The sequence below is a fragment of the Physella acuta genome, unplaced genomic scaffold (genome assembly GCF_028476545.2).
Source record: "Physella acuta isolate Inbredline_101_S28 unplaced genomic scaffold, ASM2847654v3 ptg000538l, whole genome shotgun sequence".
Classification (NCBI taxonomy): Eukaryota; Metazoa; Mollusca; class Gastropoda; family Physidae; genus Physella; species Physella acuta.
The window spans coordinates 617,111-642,500 of NW_026732057.1; the positions used below are offsets into that span (position 1 = coordinate 617,111).

A 25,390-nucleotide genomic window follows, 5' to 3' on the forward strand; every position below is an offset into this window, starting at 1 on the left:
TAGTGCTTCATATGCCGAGGTCACAGAAACAATTGAACTCTACTTCACTTACCCTATAGACCGTCAGGTTTGAAAGGGAACTTGAGTTTTACAAAACTTAATCTGAAACATAACATTAAATTTAAACCTAACATTAAACCAAAATTCACAATCAGAAAACACCAACCTGTCTCCACAATTTTGATCTTCTTGTCACCAGCCACCACTGAACCAATCACCAATTTACTGGTGTCATGTATAAACTCAGGGTGTCGCTCCACTGTGATGGTGTCAGGGTTAGACCTCCCTGACACCACAGACTCGCCCAGGCCAAAGTTGGCGTTGATGACGACATGACTGTTGCTGCGGGTCAATGGGTCAACTGTGAACATCACACCTGTAAGAGGTCAGGGAAAAAAAGTAAATTTTTGTTGCGAACAATTTAATATCTTTTAAAATTTATTGGGCACTTTATTGGCCACTAAATCGTTCGAAGTGTATAAATGTATACTGACATAATTATTTAGGGTAGGTTCTGTTGTTCGTAAAAGTTAAATGGAAGTTGCTATTGTTGTGGTAAATGTTTTTTTTTTCTAAAATAAGCAAACGCCACACTTATATAAAAGTAGGACATGATTCAAATAGCAGGCCTACTATTATTCTATTTATTACAGCCTATTTGATTTATATTATCATTAATGTTAAAATTGATTACGCCAAACATTTACAATAGCCCCTCCCCCCCCCCCTCCCTCCACCACAACCACTCAAAAATTAACTATCACCAAAGACAGGAACCTTAACTCGATCCGAAAATCACAACCAAAAATAAAGCTATCCACACAATTACACCCCCATGTAATAAATCTTCACTGACCAGCTGACTCTGCAGGTACCATCTCCTGAATGACCACACCTATGAGGACATTGATTGGCTGACCGTGTTGTCTGCGGTACTCAACAGCCTGGTGGGTGAAAGCTGAGGCCCAACATTTTTTTACTGCTTGCAGAATCTGTCATACAAGTAAACAACAGTAATTATTTTTTACTGCTTGCAAAATCTGTCATACAAGTAAACAACATTATTTATTTTTTACTGCTTGCAAAATCTGTCATACAAGTAAACAACAGTAATTATTTTTTACTGCTTGCAGAAACTGTCATACAAGTAAATAACCGTAATTTTTTTTTACTGCTAGCAGAATCTGCCACACAAGTAAACAATAGTATTTTTTTTTACTGCAAGCTATATCTCCCACTCAAATAATATTGTAATGATAGCTATATCTCTAAAGAATAAAAAACAAAAAGCATTATCTGTACACAAGAATACATTAACTTAATTTACGATGTAAACGCAAACTGGAGGATAGTGAGAACAGAAGTACACATCCATGAAAGTTTTATCCATTTTTTTCTACTACTGAAAAGTTCACTCTAAAACTTACAGAAACACTTTTAAGTAAGTAAAGTTTCCTTTCGAACTTGACGGTCCATGGGCAAGTAAAGTTGACCTGTTTAAGTGACTGTATCATATGAATAGATGTAAATTTGGTCAGAACTATGACTAGCCATCTTTACTTTCCCTAAAGTAAGTTAGGTACCCATCAGAGCTGGGTGGACTCACGGACGTTTAACTGACTTGAACCCCGATTCGAACTGAGCATTATCGGGTAAGCAGTCTAGCGCTATATCACTAGACCGAGCCATTAAACTATAGGACTGGTAAGTAGGTCACCAACCAGCTCTACGGCTCTATAAAACCTGCATGAGCCGTTGAACTGGTTGGTGACCTACTTACAAGCCCTATAGTCGACCTATTAATCACATTTAAAAATGACCAAGGCTAGTCCTGTACATCCATTTTAAAAATGCTACTGAATATTTAGAATGACCCGACTCAGTATGAAATAAATCGTTTTTCATACTTTACAAGTAAATCTGTAGGAAGTCTAAACTAACCCAAGCCATAGTCCGAAACCGGATCTTAAATTAGCCCCAGCTTAACAGTAACTTTAATAGCAACATTACCCAATGGTAAGCTTATATGTTAGTATTAAGCTGCGAGCCTATTTAAAAACTACAGGGTGTAAAGAAACACCTGGTCCAGTCCAACAACTCCTAGAAATGTGTCTAGTTGTCCAGCAAAAGATGCTTCATCTCCATCTTCACCTAAACGAAATTTAGGTACATTTGGGTTAGGCATACCGCAGCATGTGATTATGGTGGTTAAATTACTTAAATGTTAGGGTTAGCTTTATGAAAGTGATGGTCTTACTGCATCTACCTGCAACAGTGTATGCTTCAATGATCACTGCATCTAAGGGAAGGCGGGCCCTAGCGGTAGAGCGCTAGACTGCTAACCCAAGAGTCACGAGTTCGAATCCGGGTTCAAGTCAGTAGACCATCCCTGAGTCCACCCAGCTCTGATGGGTACCTAACTCACGTGTGCTGATCACACTATCATTTCATATGCGGAGGTCACTGAAACAGATGAACTCTACTTCATATGCCCCATGTGTCTTGGGCACTAACGAAGGAATAGAAGAAAGAGAGAGATCACTGCACCTACCTGCAACAGTTTATGCTTCAATGACCACGACACCTACCTGCAACAGTTTATGCTTCAATGATCCCTGCACCTACCTGAAACAGCTTATGCTTCAATGATCCCTGCACCTACCTGCAACAGTTTATGCTTCAATGATCACTGCACCTACCTGCAACAGTTTATGCTTCAATGATCCCTGCACCTACCTGCAACAGTTTATGCTTCAATGACCACGACACCTACCTGAAACAGTTTATGCTTCAATGATCCCTGCACCTACCTGCAACAGTTTATGCTTCAATGACCACGACACCTACCTGAAACAGTTTATGCTTCAATGATCCCTGCACCTACCTGAAACAGCTTATGCTTTAATGATCCCTGCACCTACCTGCAACAGTTTATGCTTCAATGATCACTGCACCTACCTGCAACAGTTTATGCTTCAATGACCACGACACCTACCTGCAACAGTTTACGCTTCAATGATCACTGCACCTACCTGCAAAAGTTTATATTTCAATGACCGCGACACCTACCTGCAACAGAGGACCTGACCGCCAAATGAACACTCTGGTAACCTGCACCAAAACAGACCCGCATGGACTCTGTGATACTTTTTTTGACCACATCACAGATCTCTGTTGAGGTAATGGCTTGTACAGCATCATCACATATGGACACCAAATCTGCACCTTGTAGACTAAAAAGCACAACATGAAAATGTAATCCATCAGATATGTGACACTAGAACCGTTACATTAATGTGATGCGAGTCAAAACTAAGTAAATAAAAATATAATAAATTGGGGTTGGCGTAGTCGGATTGATTAAGCTCATGGCTGCTAAGCCTAAAAGTCTCGATTTCGAACCCCGGGCAGATGTGGACCGAAAACTGCTGCCTTGTAGTTTATGCTTGGCTGGACAAAGGCTATGGAAGCAAATTATGATAGCAAAATATACTGAAATACAACATGGCGCACACCATGTTTACACGTAATACTTAATTGTCTTTGAGGAAATCCAGTCCAATATTCAGAGCCGGCGCTACCTATAAGGCGAACTAGGCGGTCGCCTAGGGCGCCATCCATAGGGGCGCAAAAAGGTTTAATCACTATTATCAAAAAGTACCTAATAATTACTAACTTTGATTATCTTTTATGAACTATATATGGTAATATATAAAAAATTAGGGATCTTAACTAGTCACTTTGGTTTTTTTTATTTTGGTGTCACATAATTGATGTGCAAAATGATTGATTAAATAAGTTCGTAATTTAAATTTCGAACATTCCAAACTGTTATCTAATTTTAAAGTTGATTTAGTGATCGCTGAAGCGCATGACGGGACGTTCCTAAACATGTGCAATTTTGATTTTTAATAAGGCTTGCAAGTCTCGTATTCTCCGACATTGAATTAGAAATTTGTTCTGGCGTGTTGAGTTTTTTAATGACGGGGTGTTCCAAGTATTGTACTTGTTTGTAAGTTTTGATGAATCGTTTAGATTTGAGAGTAACTGCGGAAGGCTGTTGCTGATATAGTTTCGTAGGTATAAAGTATCGAAGTGTTAGTGTCGTATTTTTTATTTGGCTGTTGTGTAGTTGAAGGTCTAGTGAAATCTGATTGGTAATAGTGAAATGAGAATGTAGATGATTAGGTATCGAAGTTATGGAGTTCGGGATTATCGAGTCTTGTGATATTAAGGTATCGAATTGTGTTGATTGTTGTAGTAGTATGTCTAGTGAAATTGTTGTTGATTAAGAGTATCGTTTGTAGAGCTTGGTGAAGTTAAGCGAGTTGGTGTCGTAGTTCTGGAGCATCCAGTCTAGTATCGTAGTTTGATATGTGTTGTGAATGCAATAGAGTATATCGAGTAGTCGAGTTTATCGTAAGTTAGAGGATTTCAATTCAGACCCAACACTTTACAAAGAAAGGTAGGCGTTATCTAGCTGAAAAATCTTTAGTTTTTTAGAAATCTAAATTACCTCTCGTAAACTATCTATATATATAATTCTCTTCTTGGAGACGTTAGACAACAAGCTGTAAGCGCGCCTTGCAGTCCCCTCTCTTCCTCTCCAGGAAGTCTTGTGAGCTGTGGATCGCGCTAAATGTTTCAATCGTAGAGCCGGGTTAAGTGACGGCTATTCGGGGCAGATAATTTAGTTTGAAACGATTTTAAACTTAGGGGAGGTAGCTAAGAGGAGGCTACTTTCACGGGGGTTAGGGGAAAAGGAGGGGGGGTTATCGTCCTTAACGACTTACTGATAGTATTTTAAAGCAAATATTTTCAGTGACAGCAGTGGTACTGTCGAATTCACAAATTATGAATTACTGAAAAGTAGAAAATAAAACAACAACTAAATAGCGGCGTACGATACGCTGCGGGTCGGCTCGTTAATATATAAAAGGCTAGAATTTATAACTAACCGTAAACTTTTTTTTTTCAAATTATAATTTCTTAAATTTTTAATAATTATAGCAGTTAACCGTATTTGAATTTTTTTGAAGGCGCCCCTTTTTTAGGGGATCCAAAAACTTGAAATTTGTTGTTAATTGTGAGCAGAAGTTTATTGTATGTCATCATAATATATTAGAAAAATGTTATAATAAAGCTACCGTGTTTAGACTTTGAAAACAAAACATACAGTTAAGTAGTCAATTAGTAAAATATATTCATTTGACACGTTTACATGACTAATAAAAAAGATATATTTGATTATTACGTAGTGAAATTTAGAGCATTTTATTGTGTTTTTCAAGAATGTCTTAGTTACATTTAGTTAATTTAGCTACTTTTGTAAAAGTTATTTCCCTTGAATAAAATTGTGGTATTTGAATTTCCGAATGGGAGATAATTCGTTGCTTAACTTTACATTCATTTAAAATTCCTTCACCTTAGGTTGATCGCTTACTTATAAATAAAACTTTAAGTTATTATTTGCTATTGTAAAATAACATAAAGCAGAAGTTCTAAACAAAATAGTTTGGTAGGTTTTTTTTAGCATTATCAAGTTGAAAAACAAACACGTCAGTAGCCGTTGTAGATTTCAATACTGAATGTTAGTAGGCAAACAGTATGAGATAGTGCAACTAATGCGTCTAAAATAGTCGAAGTCGCAAATTAATTATGTTTTTTTTTTTTTATTGTTTTTTTTTAATTTTTTAATTTTTTTGTTTTTTTTTTTTAAAAAACAAAAAACAAAAAAAAAAAAAAAAAAAGGAAAATTAAAAAAAAAAAAAAAAAAAATTAAATAAAAAAAAATAAAAAAATAAAAATAAAAAATAAAAAAATATTTAAAAAATGTGTTTTTTTTTCATATTTTTCGCCCTCTCCTATAGGATTCATATATAACTATTGTAGGCTGGAATCTATAACATGTATAACCTTTTATTTTTCAAAAACCAAAAAAAATCTTTACATAATCACACGACACAGACATTTTACAATTATAACTAAAGACAGTCAAGCTTAAAACAGGTAAGTTCCGTTCTGGAACACACCTTGGGAGGTCTGCAGAGAGCCCAAAACTACAAGAACTATGTTTTCCAGTGTTTTTTTCGAGACTTTTTTTCTCTTAGGAGAGCGGGGTGGGGTTGGGGGGGGGGGATTTTCTAAAGGGGGGGGGGGGAGGGGCATTGTCGTAAAGTACAAAGTAGACTCGTAGACTTAGCAACAATTTCAATAGAATGTGATTACGCTTGCACACTGGAATTGAAGGAATTAGTACAAACTTTTGAGACGTAGGAGGCAAGTAAAATTTGATTTTGATGTTTATTTATTTATAACGTGTATGCAATTGATAATAAATTAATGTCACTTTTAATTAATCGTTTTCTTATACATATGCTTTAGTAATTAATTTTGTGAAAGGGGGCGTTTTAAATTTTTTGCCTAGGGCGCTAAATAACCTGGCGCCGGCACTGTCAACATTACAACTAAGTAAGATCGAAAAAGAAAAAACATAAAACAAAAAATAAACTCACTAGCATGCTTCTGCTACAGCTTTGGTTGCCTTGAGCATTGTAGGATAGTTCTATAAAATAAATAAAAATGTACGACTGAAGGAGTCAAACTTTGAGATCTTAAAATTAGAAACAGTTGGGCCGTTTTATAAATTACGCTGGCTGTTTACAATATAAATAAATGTATGCCACATTTAAACTATACCATAGGGGTCGTCCTTAAATGACGTCACAGTCGTGGAGGAAAAGAGGGTCTGTAATTTTGTGACGGCGTGTGATGAGAGAGAGGGGGGGTTGGTGTATAAAAAAGCAATGTTGGAAAACAAGTTTTAGCCGTTATTTTGCGTTTCAGAAAACGGTTTTAAATAAATTGTAATGAATTGATTAAAATACTCTAGGTTGACAGAGTTCTGACAAGATTTTGGAAAATATCGATGTTTTAAGAAAAATTCAACTTGCAGTTTTGAGGGGGGGGGGGGTTGTCATTTTATGGGGGGGGGGGGGGGGGGGGTTGGCTTTTTGTGACGATGTGTGACAGAGGGTAGGGGAGGGAAAATAGCTTTTAAAAGCGTGACGTCATTTATGGAAGACACCCATAATAAATCTATATTGCACTTTAACAAAAATTGTAGGCGCACTATGATAATAAAACGTTTACTAAATTCGTTTTAAATACACTAAAAATTATTGCTGCAAGTTTGTATTTTTCCAAATAGCTTCCTGTGTATCATTCTATCACTTAAATTAATAAGTGGAGCAATAAAAATCTAGCTAAATGCTTTTAACTGCCAGTATTTATATATCAATAATAATCCATTTAATAGCACACATGTTAATATTTCAGTTTTGCTAACACCTGTTCCTGCCATTGTAGGTCTGGATAGCGGCATTGAAGAGATTAAGTTACCTGTAGCTGTACTTCAAACGATCTCAGTGTTAAACAGAATCCAGGTGATACATGAGCTTTTACCTGCAAGAATAATAAATAGTATTTTTTAAGCACATGGAAAGCATGTTAAAATATATTAACTTTATTCACTGTATTCATACTCGAAATTCAATTTGAAAAATTTCTTTTTTTTTTCTGAAATTTGTCTAGGAATAAAAGAAAACTATCATAATGTATCCCCTTACATTTTCTCTTAGTGCAGTAAGCTGAGCTAACTGAGCACCTTTTCCACCAACCAAAGCTGAAGAGCTACATGCAGGGTGCGTAAATAGCAGAGTGATTTCCCTTTCATTTTCTCTCACAAAACTTGAAGGTGGTTCTTGAACTAGTTTATAGTTGGGTTGAAGATTTGTCCGCAAGGGTCCATTTGAATTTCTGCAGTAAAATATGAAAATATCTTGTATTTTACTTTTGAATGTATGGTAGTTGTTTAATTTTTAATTTATTTAATATTATGCCAATATGCGCTGCATACAAACTGAATTTAACTAAGCTAATTTTAATATCAGGATAGTTAATGTGTTTCTGATATTGAAAAATATTTTACTATCTTTTCCTAGCAGTGAAACAATATGTATTAAGATATTGTTTATAAGATTTTTAATTATTTAATGTATCAAGTAAATAATTTAGCATAATGTTATTACAATTACCTTTGTTGACATAGCAACATACTATATTTCTCAGCATAGCTCGCCTTAAGTTACCTGTAGAAGTATTCACTGATTCCTCTCCCTTTATGGGAATTCACTGTAAACTTTGTGAACGCCTCCATGACTTTACCTCCCCTGTCTTCATGATGGTACCAATCTGGAGTTGTCCCCCTTGTTGCAATTACGTTATAAACTTGACCATCTATTTCATACGGAAAACTGTTGTTAATTTAAGTTATCATTAAATTACCGAACATACTGGATGTGACTGTAGATATTTAAAAAGAAAATGATCGCATAATGATGTGTATGAATTAACTTTAATTGACTAATTGTGTTGAATTTAAAATTAAAATTATGGATTATTTTATCCCAGCACTGATCAATTGCTAACGAAATTGCTCACATAAAATATTTGATCAGCAATGTTTTCTTTTAATTCATTTAAATGACTTAATTTTATTTTTCAGATGATCAATTGGCACTGTTATTTTATTGAAGAAATAATACACTAAACGAAAAACGCTAGACATAAACGTCAATATAATGCTATAGAAATGCAAAAAAACCTGCAGTGAACGAAAAGTTCCAAGATGGCGGTGGGCCTGTTTCCTCTCCAACCTCCCACAACTTTAGGCTGACGTCTGTCACTGACACAATGTCACCATTAGGATATGACACGTAGCCAATCTTCACACTGGGTTTTTAAAGAACCACAGTATATCATTTTAACGATTTTTAAAATTATGTTTTTATTTTTAAAATCAAAATAAGTAATGTAAAAATCACAATATCATTTAAATATTTAATCTTTAAAAAAACAACAACACACATCTTCAGTTATGGCACAATGTAGACCCTCAATATTTCAGCATATCTAACTTAAGTTTACTGACAAGTAGAGCATTTCCTTTATTTGGTATACCCATCACTAATTTAAGCTTTGACGTTACCACCACCAACATATAGATTACACAACGTATCAACCAACTCTCAAATACTTTCAGATTTAACTATGTCAGGACATTTCATAACATTATCTAACGTCTGATATACATTTGCCAATAATTGAAATGATATTGCTTTGATTATGTCACATAAAATAACATGAACACCTACTGTCACATCAAATATGTATGAACCACATATAGTAGCATCATCACTTACAGTGAAGACTTACTGTCACAACTTACTCTCACAACTTACTGTCACAACTTACTGTCACAACTTACTGTCAAACTAAATGTATATAAACCACTTAGAGTAACATGATCACTTACTGTAACAACTTACTGTCACAACTTACTTTTACAACTTACTGTCATAACTTACTGTCACAAGTAACTTATATAAACCACATAGAGTAACTTCATAACTTTTACTGTGACAACTTGCTGTACCACTTACTGTGACAAAACATTTATATAGACCACATAGAGTACTGTCACTTACTGTGACAACTTACTGTCACAAAACATGTATATAGACCACATAGAGTACTGTCACTTACTGTGACATCAAGTTAGGCTGACAAAACACTCCCACCTGGATAGCCATCCCTGTCTGAATACAACAAAGGTCAACATCATGTGTATTGTAATTATCTGGTCAACACGGCTTATATAACAATGTTGTTAACAGCCTTATATATATATATATATATATATATATATATATATATATATATATATATATATATATATATATATATATATATATAAAGATATATATATATATATATATATATATATATATATATATATATATATATATATATATATATATTTATATATATATTTATTTATATATAAATATAATATATATATATATATATATATATATATATATATATATATTTATATTATATATACATATATATATGTATATGTATATGTATATATACGTATATATATATATATATATATATAGGTATGTATATACACACACACACACATATATATATATATGTATATATATATATATATATATATATATATATATATATATATATATATATATATATATATATATATATATATATATATATATATATATATATATATATATATATGTATATATATTTATGTATATATATATATATATATATATATATATATATATATATTTATATATATTTATACCTCAGTGTAAATAAACATCGCAACATATCTATGTATATCTCTCCAGTCTCGAACCCCTGCAAAGATAAATGCACAGATCCATTGTAGAAATTTTTCTTTTAATTAACTTTCAAATGAAGGGGTATAATACATTTTATTTTAAAGTGTTTACAGTACAATTTTCAGATAAGACAACGACAACAAAACTCGCCCGGATAAAATGGCAAGTTAAAATAGTTTACTACATCATACATGGTCTTAAAACATTGTCTAACAACGTACATGGCCATATAAAACAGAACTACAACGTACATGGCCATATAAAACAGAACTACAACATATATTGCCATATAAAACAGAGTACTACAACATATATTGCCATATAAAACAGAGTACTACAACATATATGGCCATATAAAACAGAGTACTACAACATATATGGCCATATAAAACAGAATACTACAACATACAAGGCCATATAAAACAGTGTATTACAGCATACAAGGCCACATAAAACAGTGTATTACAGCATACACAGCCAGTTAAATATTGTATTACCAAAAGTGTGATCACGGACACACTGTAAAGACATGACCTTGTCCTCGTAACCTTCCACACACACCTTCCCCCTCAGCTCCCCCCACTGTTCATAATGGCTCTGGTGGTTGCTGAAGTAAAGTTTAATAAAAAAAAATTATATGATACCACTTATACACATGATGGGATGGCATTGTTAATTGGTAGAGTTCTTGACTGCTAGCTCGAGGGTAATGCCCATGCCCATGCCCATGCCCGTGACCGTGACCGAGACCGTGACCGTGACCGTGACCGTGACCGAGACCGTGACCATGACCATGACCATGACCATGACCACGACCACGACCATGACCATGACCATGACCCGTGACATGCTACGCCTACCTTTTAAGCTTTTCAAGAAAACTCCAGTTCCACTCTTCTCTTGCCAAGCCATCTCCGAGAATAGAAGTCGACATATCTGTGTCAAAGTTGAAAGGTTGAGAGAAAGCACTCCAGCTAAAGTTAAAAAATGAAAAATATTTTTAAAATTGTTATATTTGTTTCTATTTCTTTCAATTAGTTACTTCCTAATTATTCACTGAAGAAAATTAAATGTTGAATCCCTATTACATGAAGAAAACAGAAAATAAACCACCAAAGTAGAAGCAGTGATGCAGGTAATTAATGGTAACTTAATAGAATCCTGTATTTTGTTGAGTTATCCTCGTCATTTGATTTCTGTAGACTCTTTGTTGGTTGCGTATAATCTGAATGTTGTAGTGTAATGAAGCTAAGTCATGTTTACTCACGTAAATGTAAAATGTGTTTCCAAGAACTCCTCGGGTTTATTTGTAACATTATTACACAGGCCTTTCCTAAAATAAAAAATTATTAAAACTGTAACAGTTTTAAGAAAGGAAAACATAAAGTCTGATTTAGGAAGATTGTGTTTATTGTTACTTCTGACTGCATTAACTAACCTATAATAAGTCTAACACACATTTTTTTACAGATTTTTATTTTGAAGTTGTGAACACATGTAGGCCTATGTTTTTTTTTTAAATAATCATACATAATGTTTTTAAAAATTAATGTTACGCCTATTCTTATTCAGTAATTCATTCTGATATATTTACAACACCATAAAATAGTGCAAAAATGTTTGACAGAATTAAGCAGTGTTGAAAATTTCCGAACATTGAATCAAAACGTTGATAACATTTCAGAATATTTTCAAGACAAATTTTATTTATGACAAGTAATATTTTAAAAAAACTAGCCTTAACTTCCCGCTGTATGTAATCTTCCATTTCTTCATGGGCTCTATGACCTCAAACACCAGACCCCCAGCCTGATACCTTGACCCATCTGTGTAGCTGACCTCTGTATCTGGGTGTCTGGGGAACTGCAGGCAACCAATGCCAGGAAGTTCTAAAAATAGCCAGATCTCGGCCATTCTGTTGTGACGTCTTGCCAGACGACAAACAATGTTGGCACCATCTTTGCTGGTGGCGCCAAAGTAGCAGCAGTCAATGGCCTGGTTAGATTCAACACTAACTGTATCAGCAATAACAAAATGTGTGTAGGTTTGATCTCAGAAAAGCTTATTTAAAACTATTAAAGAGCCAGGTTTTGCTTTTTGGGAAGTTTTTTTTTTTTTTTTAATTTCCTTTTTTGTTGTTCATATGGAGGGGTCGGCTTGGTCGAGTCGGTAAAGCTCAAGGTTGCTAAACCGAAAAGTCTCGAGTTCAAACCCTCGGGCAGATGAGGCTCATTAGCTGAGGATAGTCGCTCTTCTAGGAGAGACAACTCCAAAATCAAACAACTGCTGCCTTGTAGTTTGTTCTTGGTTGGACAAAGGCTATGGAAGTAAATCCAAAAAGAAAAGCAGGCTGAAATCGGAGTCAATGGCCTCAATGGCGCTAACCAGTTGACACGTATCCTTAATTGTGTTGGAGGGGGATCCATTCTAACACTAAAATTAAGAACGAAGAAGAAGAAGAGTTGTTTATATATAAATAAATAGTTTCCATAAACTGAGAATAATAAAGAAAATAGATCCGCTATTCAAAGTATTAAGGGACGGTGTGGTAAAATGGTAGAGCGCCCGAAGGTATCTAGTTCGGATCTCTGTCCCTGTTCGTGACTGTAGAACGTGCCGATAGGAACCTGACTCAAGCTCAAGAAAGTAACGTCGGCTGACCAAATCATCCTTCATACAGTGGCGTAGGCCATAGACCCCTCGGTATAAATATAAAAAGTATGAGGGTGGTGCAAAACGAAAGTTTGAGGGGGGTGGGGTGCAAATCGAAAGTTTGTCCCCGGGTAAAAATTGGACCCCCCCCCCCCCCACTGAGACGATCCTGGCTACGCCACTGCCTTCATATGTCGAGGTCAAGAAAAATGTGATCTTCTTCATCTGACCTATAGGTCATTAGGTCAGAAAGGAGAACTTTATATACCTTAAATTATTTCAATGAAGATAAGATTGTGGAATGTCGTGCAGTATAAGAATCAGCTTGTAATGAGATTAATGAATGATAAATAACATAAAACTAATTAAAGTGTCAGCATCATAACACTGCTGCACATCTTGCACACAAAAATCCATTCTATGCCAACTAACGCTAGCTACAAATAAGACAAATAAACTACCCAGTTACTCACATATTATTTAATGTTTCAGTCAGAAAATATTATTGGTTATTGTTAATCTTCAATGTTTTTTCTCAACATTTGGATACCCGATTTACCTTTAAAAACAGACTAGTTTTTAACAAGGGCCCGATTAATGAAATTTTTTGCAATCTATTTTCCATTTTCTGCCTAATATTTTAAAGTGTAAATCAGTGATAACCATTCAGTAAATTTAAAATGGTTGTGGTTTAGCTTTAACATTGTTTTTGTATTTGTTACGCTCGACTGAACCAGTCTGCCTGAAAATGTAAACAGCCTAGTGTAGGTCACTTTGGCCCAGAGGCGTAGCGACCCTTCCCGGCGCCTGGGGACAAACTTTCGATTTGCACCCCCTCCCCCTGAAACGTTCGATTTGCACCCTCCCCCCAAACTTTCGATTTGTTTATCCAACCCATTTTGGCGCCCCCTAAGGTCGGCGCCCGGGGACATATGTCCCCTCCCCCCTCCCCTCGCTACGCCTCTGCTTTGGCCTACTATAAACTGTTTATACTTAACTGTGCTTCAATGCATTTTATCGCCACATCCTTACTCGCTTAAACAAAAGGTAAAACAATTTTTTCGATGATAAAATATAGTGCATGAAATATTTCGAAAATAAACTCTTCTATCTGATAATTGAAAACTTTATTTTTTTTTAATTTATGAAAAAAATTAATTTGAAAACTAATTACTCACATGCTGATTAGGCAACAAGGGGTGAGGAGCTTCCATGAGCTCATAAGAATGGGCCCTACCATACCCTCTGATATCTAAAGTAGATCCAGTGCTGCTCCGTCTTGTAAAAGATCGAAGTTTGTATACGATGGAAAATATCAATCGTTTGAACCAGTAGCCACGACCTAATGAAAGGAGAAATTAAAAGCATAAACGACTAAATTCAAGTGAAGTTTTTTTTTTAAAACAGTCAGGGCCGGCGCTACCTATAAGGCGAACTAGGCGGTCGCCTAGGGCGCCATCCCTAGGGGGCGCAAAATGTTTAATCGCTATAATCAAAAAGTACCTAATAATTAATAACTTGTATATATTGGTAGAGCCCAAGACGAACTATCAATTTTGCACCCCCACCCCAAAATTAGGTCTATATAGGCATATCTTGATTCGCGATGGTGAAAATGCAACCCCACATCCAAAATAGGAAAGGTCGGATTGCTTTTTACCAGTCACTTTGCCTTTTTAATTTGGTGTCATATAATTGATGTAGGAAACGATTAAATAAGTTCGTTATTTAAATTTCGAACATTTCAAACGGTTATTTAATTTTAATAGGGCTTGTAAGTCTCGTTTTCTATGACTTTGAATTAGAAATCTGTCCTGGTGTACAGAGTTTTGTAATGAAGGGGTGTTAAAATTATTGTACTTGTTTGGTAAGTTTTGATAAATCGTTTAGATTTGGTAGTAACGGCGGAAGTCTGTTGCTGATATGGTTTCGTAGGTATAAAATATCGAAGTGTTAAAGTGTCATAATTTTTATTCGACTAATTTGTAGTTGAAGGTCTAGTGGAATCTGATTGGTAATAGAGAAATGATAATGCCGGTGATGAAGTATCGTAGTTCTGGAGTTCGGGAGTATTGATTCTTGTGGTATTAAGGTATCGAAATATATTGGCTGTGAAAGTGTAGTAGTAGGTCCAGTGAAATCGTTGATTGGGAGTACCGTTTGTTAAACGAGTTGGTGTCGTAGTTCTGGAGTATCGAGTCTAGTTATGTTTAGGTATCGAAGTTTGGTATGTGTTGTGAATGTATTAGAGTATGTCAAGTAGTCGAGTTTATCGTAAGTTAGATGATTTCAATTCAGTACGGAACACACTACACTACTCTAGTTTAAAAATCTTCAGTTTTTTTTAGGAATCTATATTACCAATCTTAATATATAATATTAAATAGGATGGAATTTATAACTAACCGTTAACTTCGTTTTTTTTCTTCAAATAATAATTTATTAATACCTAATCAACAATTCTAGCAATGCCTTTAAAAGGTAGCCGTGTTTGATTTTTTGAAAGTCGTCCCTTTGTTAAGGGGATCCAAAATTTACTTATGTAGATTAGATCAATGCTAGCTTATACAAAAAATTCATGGATATTAAATGAAACTGTGTTGTAATCAAGCTACAGTTTTTTTAAGCAAAACCTACAGTTAAGTATTCAATAAGTTAAATATTATTTTTCACAAAGTTACATAACTAATATAACACAATATATATAATGATTACGTAATGAAATTTAGAGCGTTTTATTGTGAATTTCAAGCATGTCTTCTTACACTTGGTTAATTTAGCTATTCTTGTGAAAGTTATTTCCCTTGAATAAAATTGTTGTATTTGTATTTCCAATTGGGAAATAATTCGTTGCTTAACTTCACATCCATTTCAAATTCCTGCACCCTTGGTTGACAGCTTATATATAAATACAACTTTAAGTAACTATTTGCTATTGTAAAAATTATATAGAGCTTAAGAGCCAAAAGATCTTAAGATCAAGTTGAAAGACAAATACATCAGTAGCCGTTATAGATTTCAATACGTAATGTTAATTGACACACAGTCGTAAATTAAATATCTAATTAGTTATCTTTTCATATTTTTCACGCTCTCCTAAAGTATTTTTTACATAACAATTTTAGGCTGGAATCTATATTATTTATAACATTTTATTTTAAATAAACCAAAAATCGTTACATAATCACACAATATAGACATTACAATTATAACTAAAGACAGTGAAGCTTAAAACAGGTAAGTTCTGTTTTAAAACTTACCTTGGGAGGACTGCAGGGAGCCCAACACTACAAGAACTTTTTTTTGATTCAGTGGTGTTTTTCCACACTTTTTTCTCTCGGGAGGGAAGCACTTAAAATTTTCTAAATGGGGGGGAAGGGTGGGGGGTCTATGTCGTAAAGTACAAACTAGACTCGTGCACTTAGCAACAATTTCAATAGAATGTGATTACGCTTGCAAGCTGGAATTGAAGGAATTAGTACAAACTTTTGAGACGAAGGAAGCAAGTAAAATTAGATTTTGATGTCTATTTATAACGTGTATGCAACTGATAATAAATTAATATGTCACTTTTAATTAATTGTTTTCTTATACGTATGTTTTAGTAATTAATGTGTGTGAAAGGGGGCGTTTTAATAAGTTTTGCCTAAATAACCTGGCGCCGGCACTGAAAACAGTTGGTAATCCAATCTTGTGTTAGTATAAAATAAATTTATATCTATGTCACTGATAAAATTAAAATAACAAATACTTACAAAATGGTGAAAATTTTAAAAAATGTATATTTAAATTATTAATTTTATATGTGTACATCTTAAACAGATTTATAAGTAAGCTTGTATTTTACTTCCAATTATATAAGCATAATAAAATATTATAATGTTAAATGACAAAATGTTCACTTTAGGAACTTGATTAAATTTTAGAAATATATGGGGACGGCGTGGTCGCGACGGGAGACTGATTGCTTTCTTCAAAATTCTACGTTCAAATCCCCTGGTAAATAAGGCCCGTTAGCTGGGGAAAGCGATCTATCATGGACAAATCACTCCAACCCAACTCAAACAACTGCTGCCTTGTAGTTTGTTCTTGGGTGAACAAAAGCTACGGAAAGAAAAGCAAATTGAAGTCGGAATCAACGGGCTATATGGCGCATAAAATGTTGACATGTGATACGTAATTGTGTTGGAGAAATGTCCTCCACACCAATGTTACAGTTAAGAGCGAGACTAAGACCTTGGTATTTCTCACAATTATTTAAATAATTCGCAATGGTGATTTTTCTCATTGTATTTCTATTTCTTCACTCATGTCGTTTATTCTTCAAAAGGCCAACAGTAGCTTATTTATACATAGCGTTTAAGTTTTTGTCTCTTTTTCCCAGAATCGTTGATTAAAATACTGACAATACGATTCTACTTTTAGCAGATTGAGCGATGACTAATTAAATTTATAAACCACCCTTAACAATTAAACTGTGGGCCGCATTGTGGGCTGTACAGAACTTAATGGGTTTTTTTTAAAATTGTACGCCTTAGTAATCAAATGTATCCCCCCCCTTCCCATTTGCCTATATGGCTTTGTCCTCACGTTGAGAAACACTGGTCCAGTAGCGTAGCGATGGGGGGGGGGGGGGGGGGGGGGCGGGGGGACATATGTTCCCGGGCGCCGAGCTTAGGGGGCGCCAAAATGGGTTGGAAAAATAAATTGACAGGTTGAGGGGGGTGCAAATTGAAAGTTTGAGGGGGGGGGGTGCAAATCAAATACTTGAGGGGGGGTGCAAATCGAAAGTTTGAGGGGGGGGGTGCAAATCGAAAAGTTTGTCCCCGGGCGCCGGGAAGGGTCGCTACGCCTCTGCACTGGTCTACAGTAAGACGTTGAAAGAAAAAAAACAAGTCGCAGCTTACACAGAGGGATTACACATAAGAAATTGCTAAATTAAACAACTAAATGTGTAAATTTACCTGGCATCCTGTACACACCAGCCACGACATTTGGCTTGCTTGTGGTAAAAATATACAACGTTGCCAGGATGGCCAAGCTTGAGTAGATTAGAATAAGAAACATTTCTAATTCCTCCCTAAACACTTGTGTAGATCTATTAAAAGAGCAAAAAAAAAGTAATTGTTTTAAAGTTGGTGCTATGTGCATGCATAGATTTAATTTAATAACAGTACTAAACAATTTCACTATAATACGCTTCTCTTCATTTAGAGAGTAGAATGTAAACAATCTGTATATATATATATATATATATATATATATATATATATATATATATATATATATATATATATATATATATATATATATATATATATATATATATATATATATATATATATATATATATATATATATACATACATACTTACATCGCCCCATCATGCGGGACACAACCACGCACGCACGCTGAATCTCTAACCCACCGCCCTCACTCTCCACGCATGCGCAACAGACCATAACGCTACCACCCCCACCTCCTAAGTGTGGTGAGCTGTTGTTCACGCCGAATGTTTACAAGGCCTGCGTCTTATCTTTTAGTGTTTTTTTTTTATAAATCAAAGGGCCTATAGGCTATAAAATAAATTATAAATAAATAAAATCTTTTAATTTTATTTGAGTTAAATAATTTAAGTTATTCTTAGCTAATGTACTGCTAAAGGATCATCATAATTTAAATTTTTATCACATCCACATGGAGGGGAAGGGGAGACTGAATGAGAAGGATTTGGGTTCATGTGAGTGTTCACATATTGAATTATGTGCTCTCATTTTAAAACAAAATTATAACTATTGGTATCCTTCATGTATTAAAAAGCTTAATTAAGACAACATAGCTCATCTTTTTAAAAAAAAAAAAACCATCCCAACAAGTAGGGTTATCTCGCGATAACACGATATTATTCCGGAATGGTACAGGACTAAAAACTTAAACAGTAAAACCATGGTGATATTTACTTGAATTTTATATATATGTTTTGTTTATTCCCAGAAAATGGCAACTAACAAAAAGAGATTGCAACGACTAAAACTTCTAAATCAGGCATAGGCTGCACTAATGAGAATTGCACCTGGACTTTGAATGCCTATCCAAGTACTGCCAGAGATGTGCAATAATGCAGGAAATGCTGGCTGGTGATAAGGCTAAGCTTGATGATTGGTTTGAAAGCCACAAGCCAATATGTGACAAAAATCATCAAGGATCCTATGGCAGTATAGGGGGTCATCCATAAACGACGTCACACTCGTAGGGGGGAGGGGGGGGGGGGTCCGTAATTTTGTGACGATGTGTGATGAGGGGGAGGGGGGGTTCAGATGTTGCGACGTCACATTTTTGCATTTTAAAAAAGCAATGTTAGAAAACGAATTTTAGACGTTATTTCGCGTTTTAGATAACTGTTTTAATAAATTGTAATAGTTTAGACAAGATTTTGAAAAAATATCGATGTTTTAAAAAAATTCAACTGCAATTTTGAGGGGGGTTGTAGGTTGAGGTGTGACGTCATTTTAGGGGGGGGGTCTGGCTTTTTGTGACGACGTGTGACGGAGGGGAGGGGGGGCGGAGGAAAAAAATCATCAAAAAAAAGCGTGACGTCATTTATGGATGACCCCATAAAGCAGCAAGCGGCCGTTACAATGTGGAGTTGTTCCATCACATGCCAAGGACTCAGGTACTGTTCTGTAGTATCAGACACTAATACCACTAAGCCCATTCACAAGGCAAATCCATATTTTGGCTTATTGGTATGTAACACATATCATGGCTACCAGTCAAGGGGGATAAATTAAAAGTTATAATTTATTGGGTTGCGGCCCCTGTGGGACCGCGACTGTTGATATCGTTTTTTTTTTGTGGGCGCATTTTACCCGTGTTCCATGTCATGTGACATGGGATTATGGGTAGTTCGTGTCTGTGGCCGTGTCATTCAGACCCAAGGCTGCTGTGGACACGGATGGTGCCGTTGCCTATGATAAGTTGATCATGTGGACCTAATGAAGTGTCTTTCTACAGTGTTTTGTATAGTCTTTCTACTGTTTTCTACGTTTTAATTTTAAAATTCCCAGAAAATTACCCTTGGTGGTCGAGGTTTTGGTCAATTCATCCAGTACAAAATATTTAGGTATTTAGATATTGTGGAGAGTTATCTAAGTTAGAGTGGGGGAGAAATTTATTACAAAAAACAAACACAACAAAATACACTCTATCAAATCAACATTGACGTTGTAAATTTTAATACAGGTTATGTGAAACGAACAAAATACACAAGGTAAAATCAACATAGTAGGTGTACATTTTGTTACGGGCTATGGGAACGTGTAACAAACTAAAACACAACAAAATACACAAAGTCAAATCAAAATAAAAGGTGTACATTTTAACACAGTTGGTGTGAATGTCTAACTATAGAACACATTTAATTCCAAGTCTGAATGGCAGTCCATGCTCTACAGACCAGATCAAAACCACAGTAGTGTAGTAGGCCCTATGCCTGTCTAAAGATAGCATGGCAAGGTTATCTAATACATTTATCAGGGAAAGCCATGAGTCAGCAGATAGTGCAATGTGTATAGAATTAGCCAGCAATTCAGATTCAGCCATGCATGACGATACAGTGAACATGTATGACAGGTAACTGAAAGTTGTAGAAACTAACAAGCCTTGCAGTATACAAGCAAAAGTATTATTATATAATTTGGAATCAACCTTCAAGGAGAAATAAAATGTGTAAAATATGTTAAAAAAGGAGAGTTGATATTTAGTGATGAAGATTACAGATCAGTACAGAACCTGATAAGCATGGCAACTATTATGAAGGACTAACCAATTGTAACAGGAAAGTACAACAGAACACATACTCAAAAAAGCTATAAAGATAAACACATAGTCATCATAATAAAATGAAAACTGATTGATGACAGAGGTATCATGCTAAATCTACTGTTTTTATTGCGGGTAAGGTGACCACATTGAATCATTATGTTGGAAAAGCCTGATGTATCAAAGGAGAAATAATACTTGGTATGGGAGAAAAAATAAAGGCGGCTGGGCATAGTGCTGACCACACTATCTCTTCATATGCCGAGGTCACAGAAACAAGTGAACTCTACTTCACTTGCCCCATAGACCGTCAGGTTTGTAATGGAATTTTACTTTACTTTATGGGAGACAAAAGACTTTAGGGAGGCATGTGCCAAGAAAACAACAAATATTACAAAAAGAAGCAAAGACAATATATATCAAGCCAGGAAAATTTTGAAAAACAAAAACACTGTGACATAGTCATAATGTTAGCTTTAAAATGGTTATCGCATCAAAGCAACAAACAGAAAAAAGATAACTATTGGCATATGTCAGGAAGTTACTTAGCTAAGCATGATACAAATACAGAAGGAAAATAGTTTTATTTTTTTAAACATGAAGAAAAAAACTAGGGACGACAAAATCACTGAATGTAGAAAAGACAGCATCAGAATTACTATAGAATGAAAAATAAGGCCATACACATAATACACAGTGTTGGAGATAGGTCATCAACCATCAAAGAGATCAGTTTTACTTTCAAGCATCTCTTAGTGAGTCCCCCATCTTTCCCCCCTCTATCTGAATGAAATAGAACTTACATAGAAAAAATATATTTAAACCAATGTCTGCTCACTAAAACTTTAGTGAAAATTTATTCCCCCCCCCCCCCTTCCTAAAAAGTCTGAAAGGCATAATACAAGCATAATGTACTCTGATAGTGATTAGTCGTAATAAACATTTTGAGAATATCACTAGTATCTTTCTATAAAGGTTTACTCACCTGAACAAAGCCTAACTCAGTTGGAGAATGTTGTCATCCAATATAGTAGTAGCTTATAAAAGTATCCCTACAGCTAAAGGCTGCATCACAAAAATAAGCAGGATGACCTGTAAAGTTATGCGTTTGGAGCCTGTTTACTGATGTGCTGTGATGTAAGTAGGCCACTCAGACAGATGGAGAAGAACAACTCATGCATGTACTGAATAATGTGCTGAGATGTAAATAAGCCACTCAGTCTGATGGAGAAAAAACCACTCAACCGTGGAAAAAAAGAACGTGTTATACGATAGGCTGAGAAAAATATATAAAAGAGAGAAAGTTTATTGTCTTAATTGATCAAAAACCATTCATGGCTTTAAAAAATAATAAAAGAAATATAAAATCCTTTAAAATAACTACATTTTAAATGCACTGAAAGTTAGAACATAACACATATTCTTTAAAATCCTTGGTAATGCATGAGATTTCTTACATTTTTAGAGACCAGGGCTTAGATTTAATAACTAATCCAATGTCCAAAGTAGATTAAAACATAGATATTTGTATATGGCCCTTGAAGAAGAACCAGAGGCGTAGCGACCCTTCCCGGCGCCCGGGGACAAACTTTCGATTTGCACCCCCCACCCCCTCGAACTTTTCATTTGCACCCCCCCCTCAAACTTTCAATTTGGCGCCCTCCCACCCCCCCCCCCCTCGCTACGCTACTGAGAAGAACATATCTGAAAATATTCAAACGAAATCGCTGAATTAGATTTAAAAGTTGGTCAAAATTGAATTACAAGATTTGCCACAAACACACAAACAAACAAACGTTTTGAACTAAACAAAAGCTTATAAAAAGATAGCCAACAATAAGGTTACAGATGGTTTATGATTATATTACATTTCGATAAACTACAGAATATCCATGGCTATATGCCATTTGTAATATCTGTCAATAGAAGTTTGTTGTTGCCAATATGGGTCAGCAGCTAAAAAATACAAAGCTAATGCCCAACTCATTAAGAAATTGGGGACAGAGTTTTTTCCAGGCATTGTCCAAATTACACATTCTTTTACCGTAGAACACTTGAAGTAAAAACAAGGTTTTCTACTTTTGTGCTGTATATTGCCTTACCTATTCGCTACACACCAGCAACATCATATTTCTTCTTTTATATATATATATATATATATATATATATATATATATATATATATATATATATATATATATATATATATATAAAACATAATATGTAAAGTCAGTGGCGTAGCGAGGTCGGGTGTCACCCGGTGCGGCACTTAATGGTGTCACCCCCCAGAGGCGTAGCTACCCTTCCCGGGGACAAACTTTCAAGTTTTCGATTTGCACCCCCCCCCCCTCAAGTTTTCGATTTGCACCCCCCCCCCTCAAGTTTTCGATTTGCACCCACCCCCACCCTCAAACTTTCGATTTGCACCCACCCCCACCCTCAAACTTTCGATTTGCACCCCCCTCAAGAGTGTTTCTCTATATATTTTGCTATTTTTTGCCTTGGTGTCACCCCCCTAAATGGTGTCACCCGGTGCGGTCCGCACACCCCGCCCCCCCCCCCCCCCCCCCTCGCTACGCCCCTGTGTAAAATATTGTTGTGGGGCAAGTTGACTAATTGGTTGGAGTTATAAGGCAAATTGTATTGCTGGGCAATATCATATTATTTTTTTTTAATGTTTTAGTTAAATGAAAGGTTTTAAGTTAAATTAAAACTATGTATATTCATAAATGGTCATAAAGTGCTGGTTTAATTAATTTGTAGATATCCCAAGAAATGATATTTCCATCCAGTGGCGTCATGTGTTATGACCTTTGCTCCACGTATGGTTCACTAGCAAGTGATGTAATATACTAGGTGGGCTGGTGTTACACATTCACTTACTGAGGGACGGAAATGTAACACTCTAACATGATGTGTCATTCACAGTTGAATGAAATGGTCGTCACGCATCAGCAAGCAAAGGGTAGGATGGGTGGTGGTGGTGGTGGTGGTGGTGGGGGGGGGTGGTGGTGGGGATGTGTCTAGCCTCAAGCGATAAACACATGATTGGCGTGGGCGGGGGTGTTGGAAATGTCTAGCCTCAAGCAGTGTTTCTTCCAGACTTTTTCTCCGGTAGGGCACTTTAAACTTTCGGGAGCGGGGGGGGGGGTGTGCGGACACTGTTAAAAGTATATATTTTCTATATAAATTTCAGTTCGTTAGGGGGGGGGGGGGCGGTAGGCGGTAGACTCCAGGAGGCCCCCTCCCCCACGAATGGATGCCTGGAAGAAACTCTGGCCTCAAGCGTTGAACACAGGTTCAGGTGCGAACAAACTTGTATAAATTAAAATGTAAATAGACCGGCTAACACACTGAACTTGGCCTAGTTCGCTAGTAGTTGATGTGAGAATAACACTAGATTTATATGATATGCATTACTTCATAGCCATTAATTATTTTCCAATTTATACATAATTTCTGCTTACATAAAATAAAAATATATCTAAAATTTACGACAGGAATCTATACGTCAAATTTTACTGTTTTCTACAAGAGGAACGGTGCAATGTAATTTTCAACATTTCCTTTCACGTATCTTCCATTCAACATTTAGCCACAAAATTCAAAAAAATTCAAATCACTAAGGCTCCAAACTCCATTATCATACGTTTGTATATTATGTACATCAAGTTTGCTGTAATACTTTAGAAAATATTAAATTATTTTTATGTCGAACCACCCTTTTAAAATGTACATTATTTTACTTTAAAAATGTATTAAAAAGGCTAATGTGCCATCAACATTTAGAAAAAAAAGTAGAAATGTATAGATTAGAGATATTATTTGTCATAAATTAAATTACATTTATCTTCTTTGAGCGCAAAATCATGGAGATTTTAAATTGTTTCCTTAGCAACCAGAACTGCTAAAGGCGACTTTATGATATTTTTCTATAGTTTAAAAACTATTACCATGGGGGGGGGGGGGCTATGGATGGTAGGGTAGTGTTGAATTCACTAACTATGAAGTACCGAAAAGTAGAAAATAAAACAACCAATTAGCGGCGTATGATACGCCGCGGGTCAGTTCGTATTCAATAACGGACGTGATCACCCTAAGAGTCTGGTGTGCTGTAATTCACAAGAGTGATTACAATCGTCCAGCCGGTCGATCTAGTTACGCAATTAGGGGAGATAAATACAAAATTGAAACCATTTGAAACTAACGGGAAGTAACAAGAACTTGCTGACGTCTATAAATATATTATATAATATATATATATATATATATATATATACATATATACAAAGATATATAAATATATATATATATGTATATATATATATATATATATATATATATATATATATATATTATATATATATATATATATATATATATATATATATATATTATATAATGTATATATATATACATATATTAATATATGTATACATATACTATATATATTTATATATATATATATATATATATATATATATATATATATATATATATGTATACAAAGATATATATATATATATATATATATATATATATATATATATATATATATATATATATATATATAAATGTATATATACATATATTAATATATGTATACATATACATATATACATATATATATATATATATA

General features: G+C 34.9%; 1 protein-coding gene across 1 annotated transcript in view; it reads right to left on the minus strand.

Moving 5' to 3' along the window:
- The window catches only part of LOC131945867 (putative phosphoenolpyruvate synthase), a 62,430-nt gene extending 44,434 nt beyond the window's left edge, over nt 1-17,996 (minus strand). The window contains exons 1-17 of the mRNA XM_059306478.1: nt 17,894-17,996; nt 14,108-14,271; nt 12,016-12,272; nt 11,545-11,610; nt 11,138-11,251; nt 10,775-10,884; nt 10,238-10,293; nt 9,607-9,659; nt 8,666-8,793; nt 8,151-8,298; nt 7,629-7,818; nt 7,402-7,464; nt 6,516-6,565; nt 3,070-3,233; nt 2,081-2,151; nt 857-992; nt 167-376 (exon numbers count right to left, since the gene is read on the minus strand). Of these exons, the coding sequence (XP_059162461.1) occupies nt 167-376; nt 857-992; nt 2,081-2,151; nt 3,070-3,233; nt 6,516-6,565; nt 7,402-7,464; nt 7,629-7,818; nt 8,151-8,298; nt 8,666-8,793; nt 9,607-9,659; nt 10,238-10,293; nt 10,775-10,884; nt 11,138-11,251; nt 11,545-11,610; nt 12,016-12,272; nt 14,108-14,271; nt 17,894-17,996 (2,083 nt within the window). The remainder of the gene's footprint in view (nt 1-166; nt 377-856; nt 993-2,080; nt 2,152-3,069; nt 3,234-6,515; nt 6,566-7,401; nt 7,465-7,628; nt 7,819-8,150; nt 8,299-8,665; nt 8,794-9,606; nt 9,660-10,237; nt 10,294-10,774; nt 10,885-11,137; nt 11,252-11,544; nt 11,611-12,015; nt 12,273-14,107; nt 14,272-17,893) is intronic.
- Between the last annotated feature and the right edge of the window lie 7,394 nt (nt 17,997-25,390).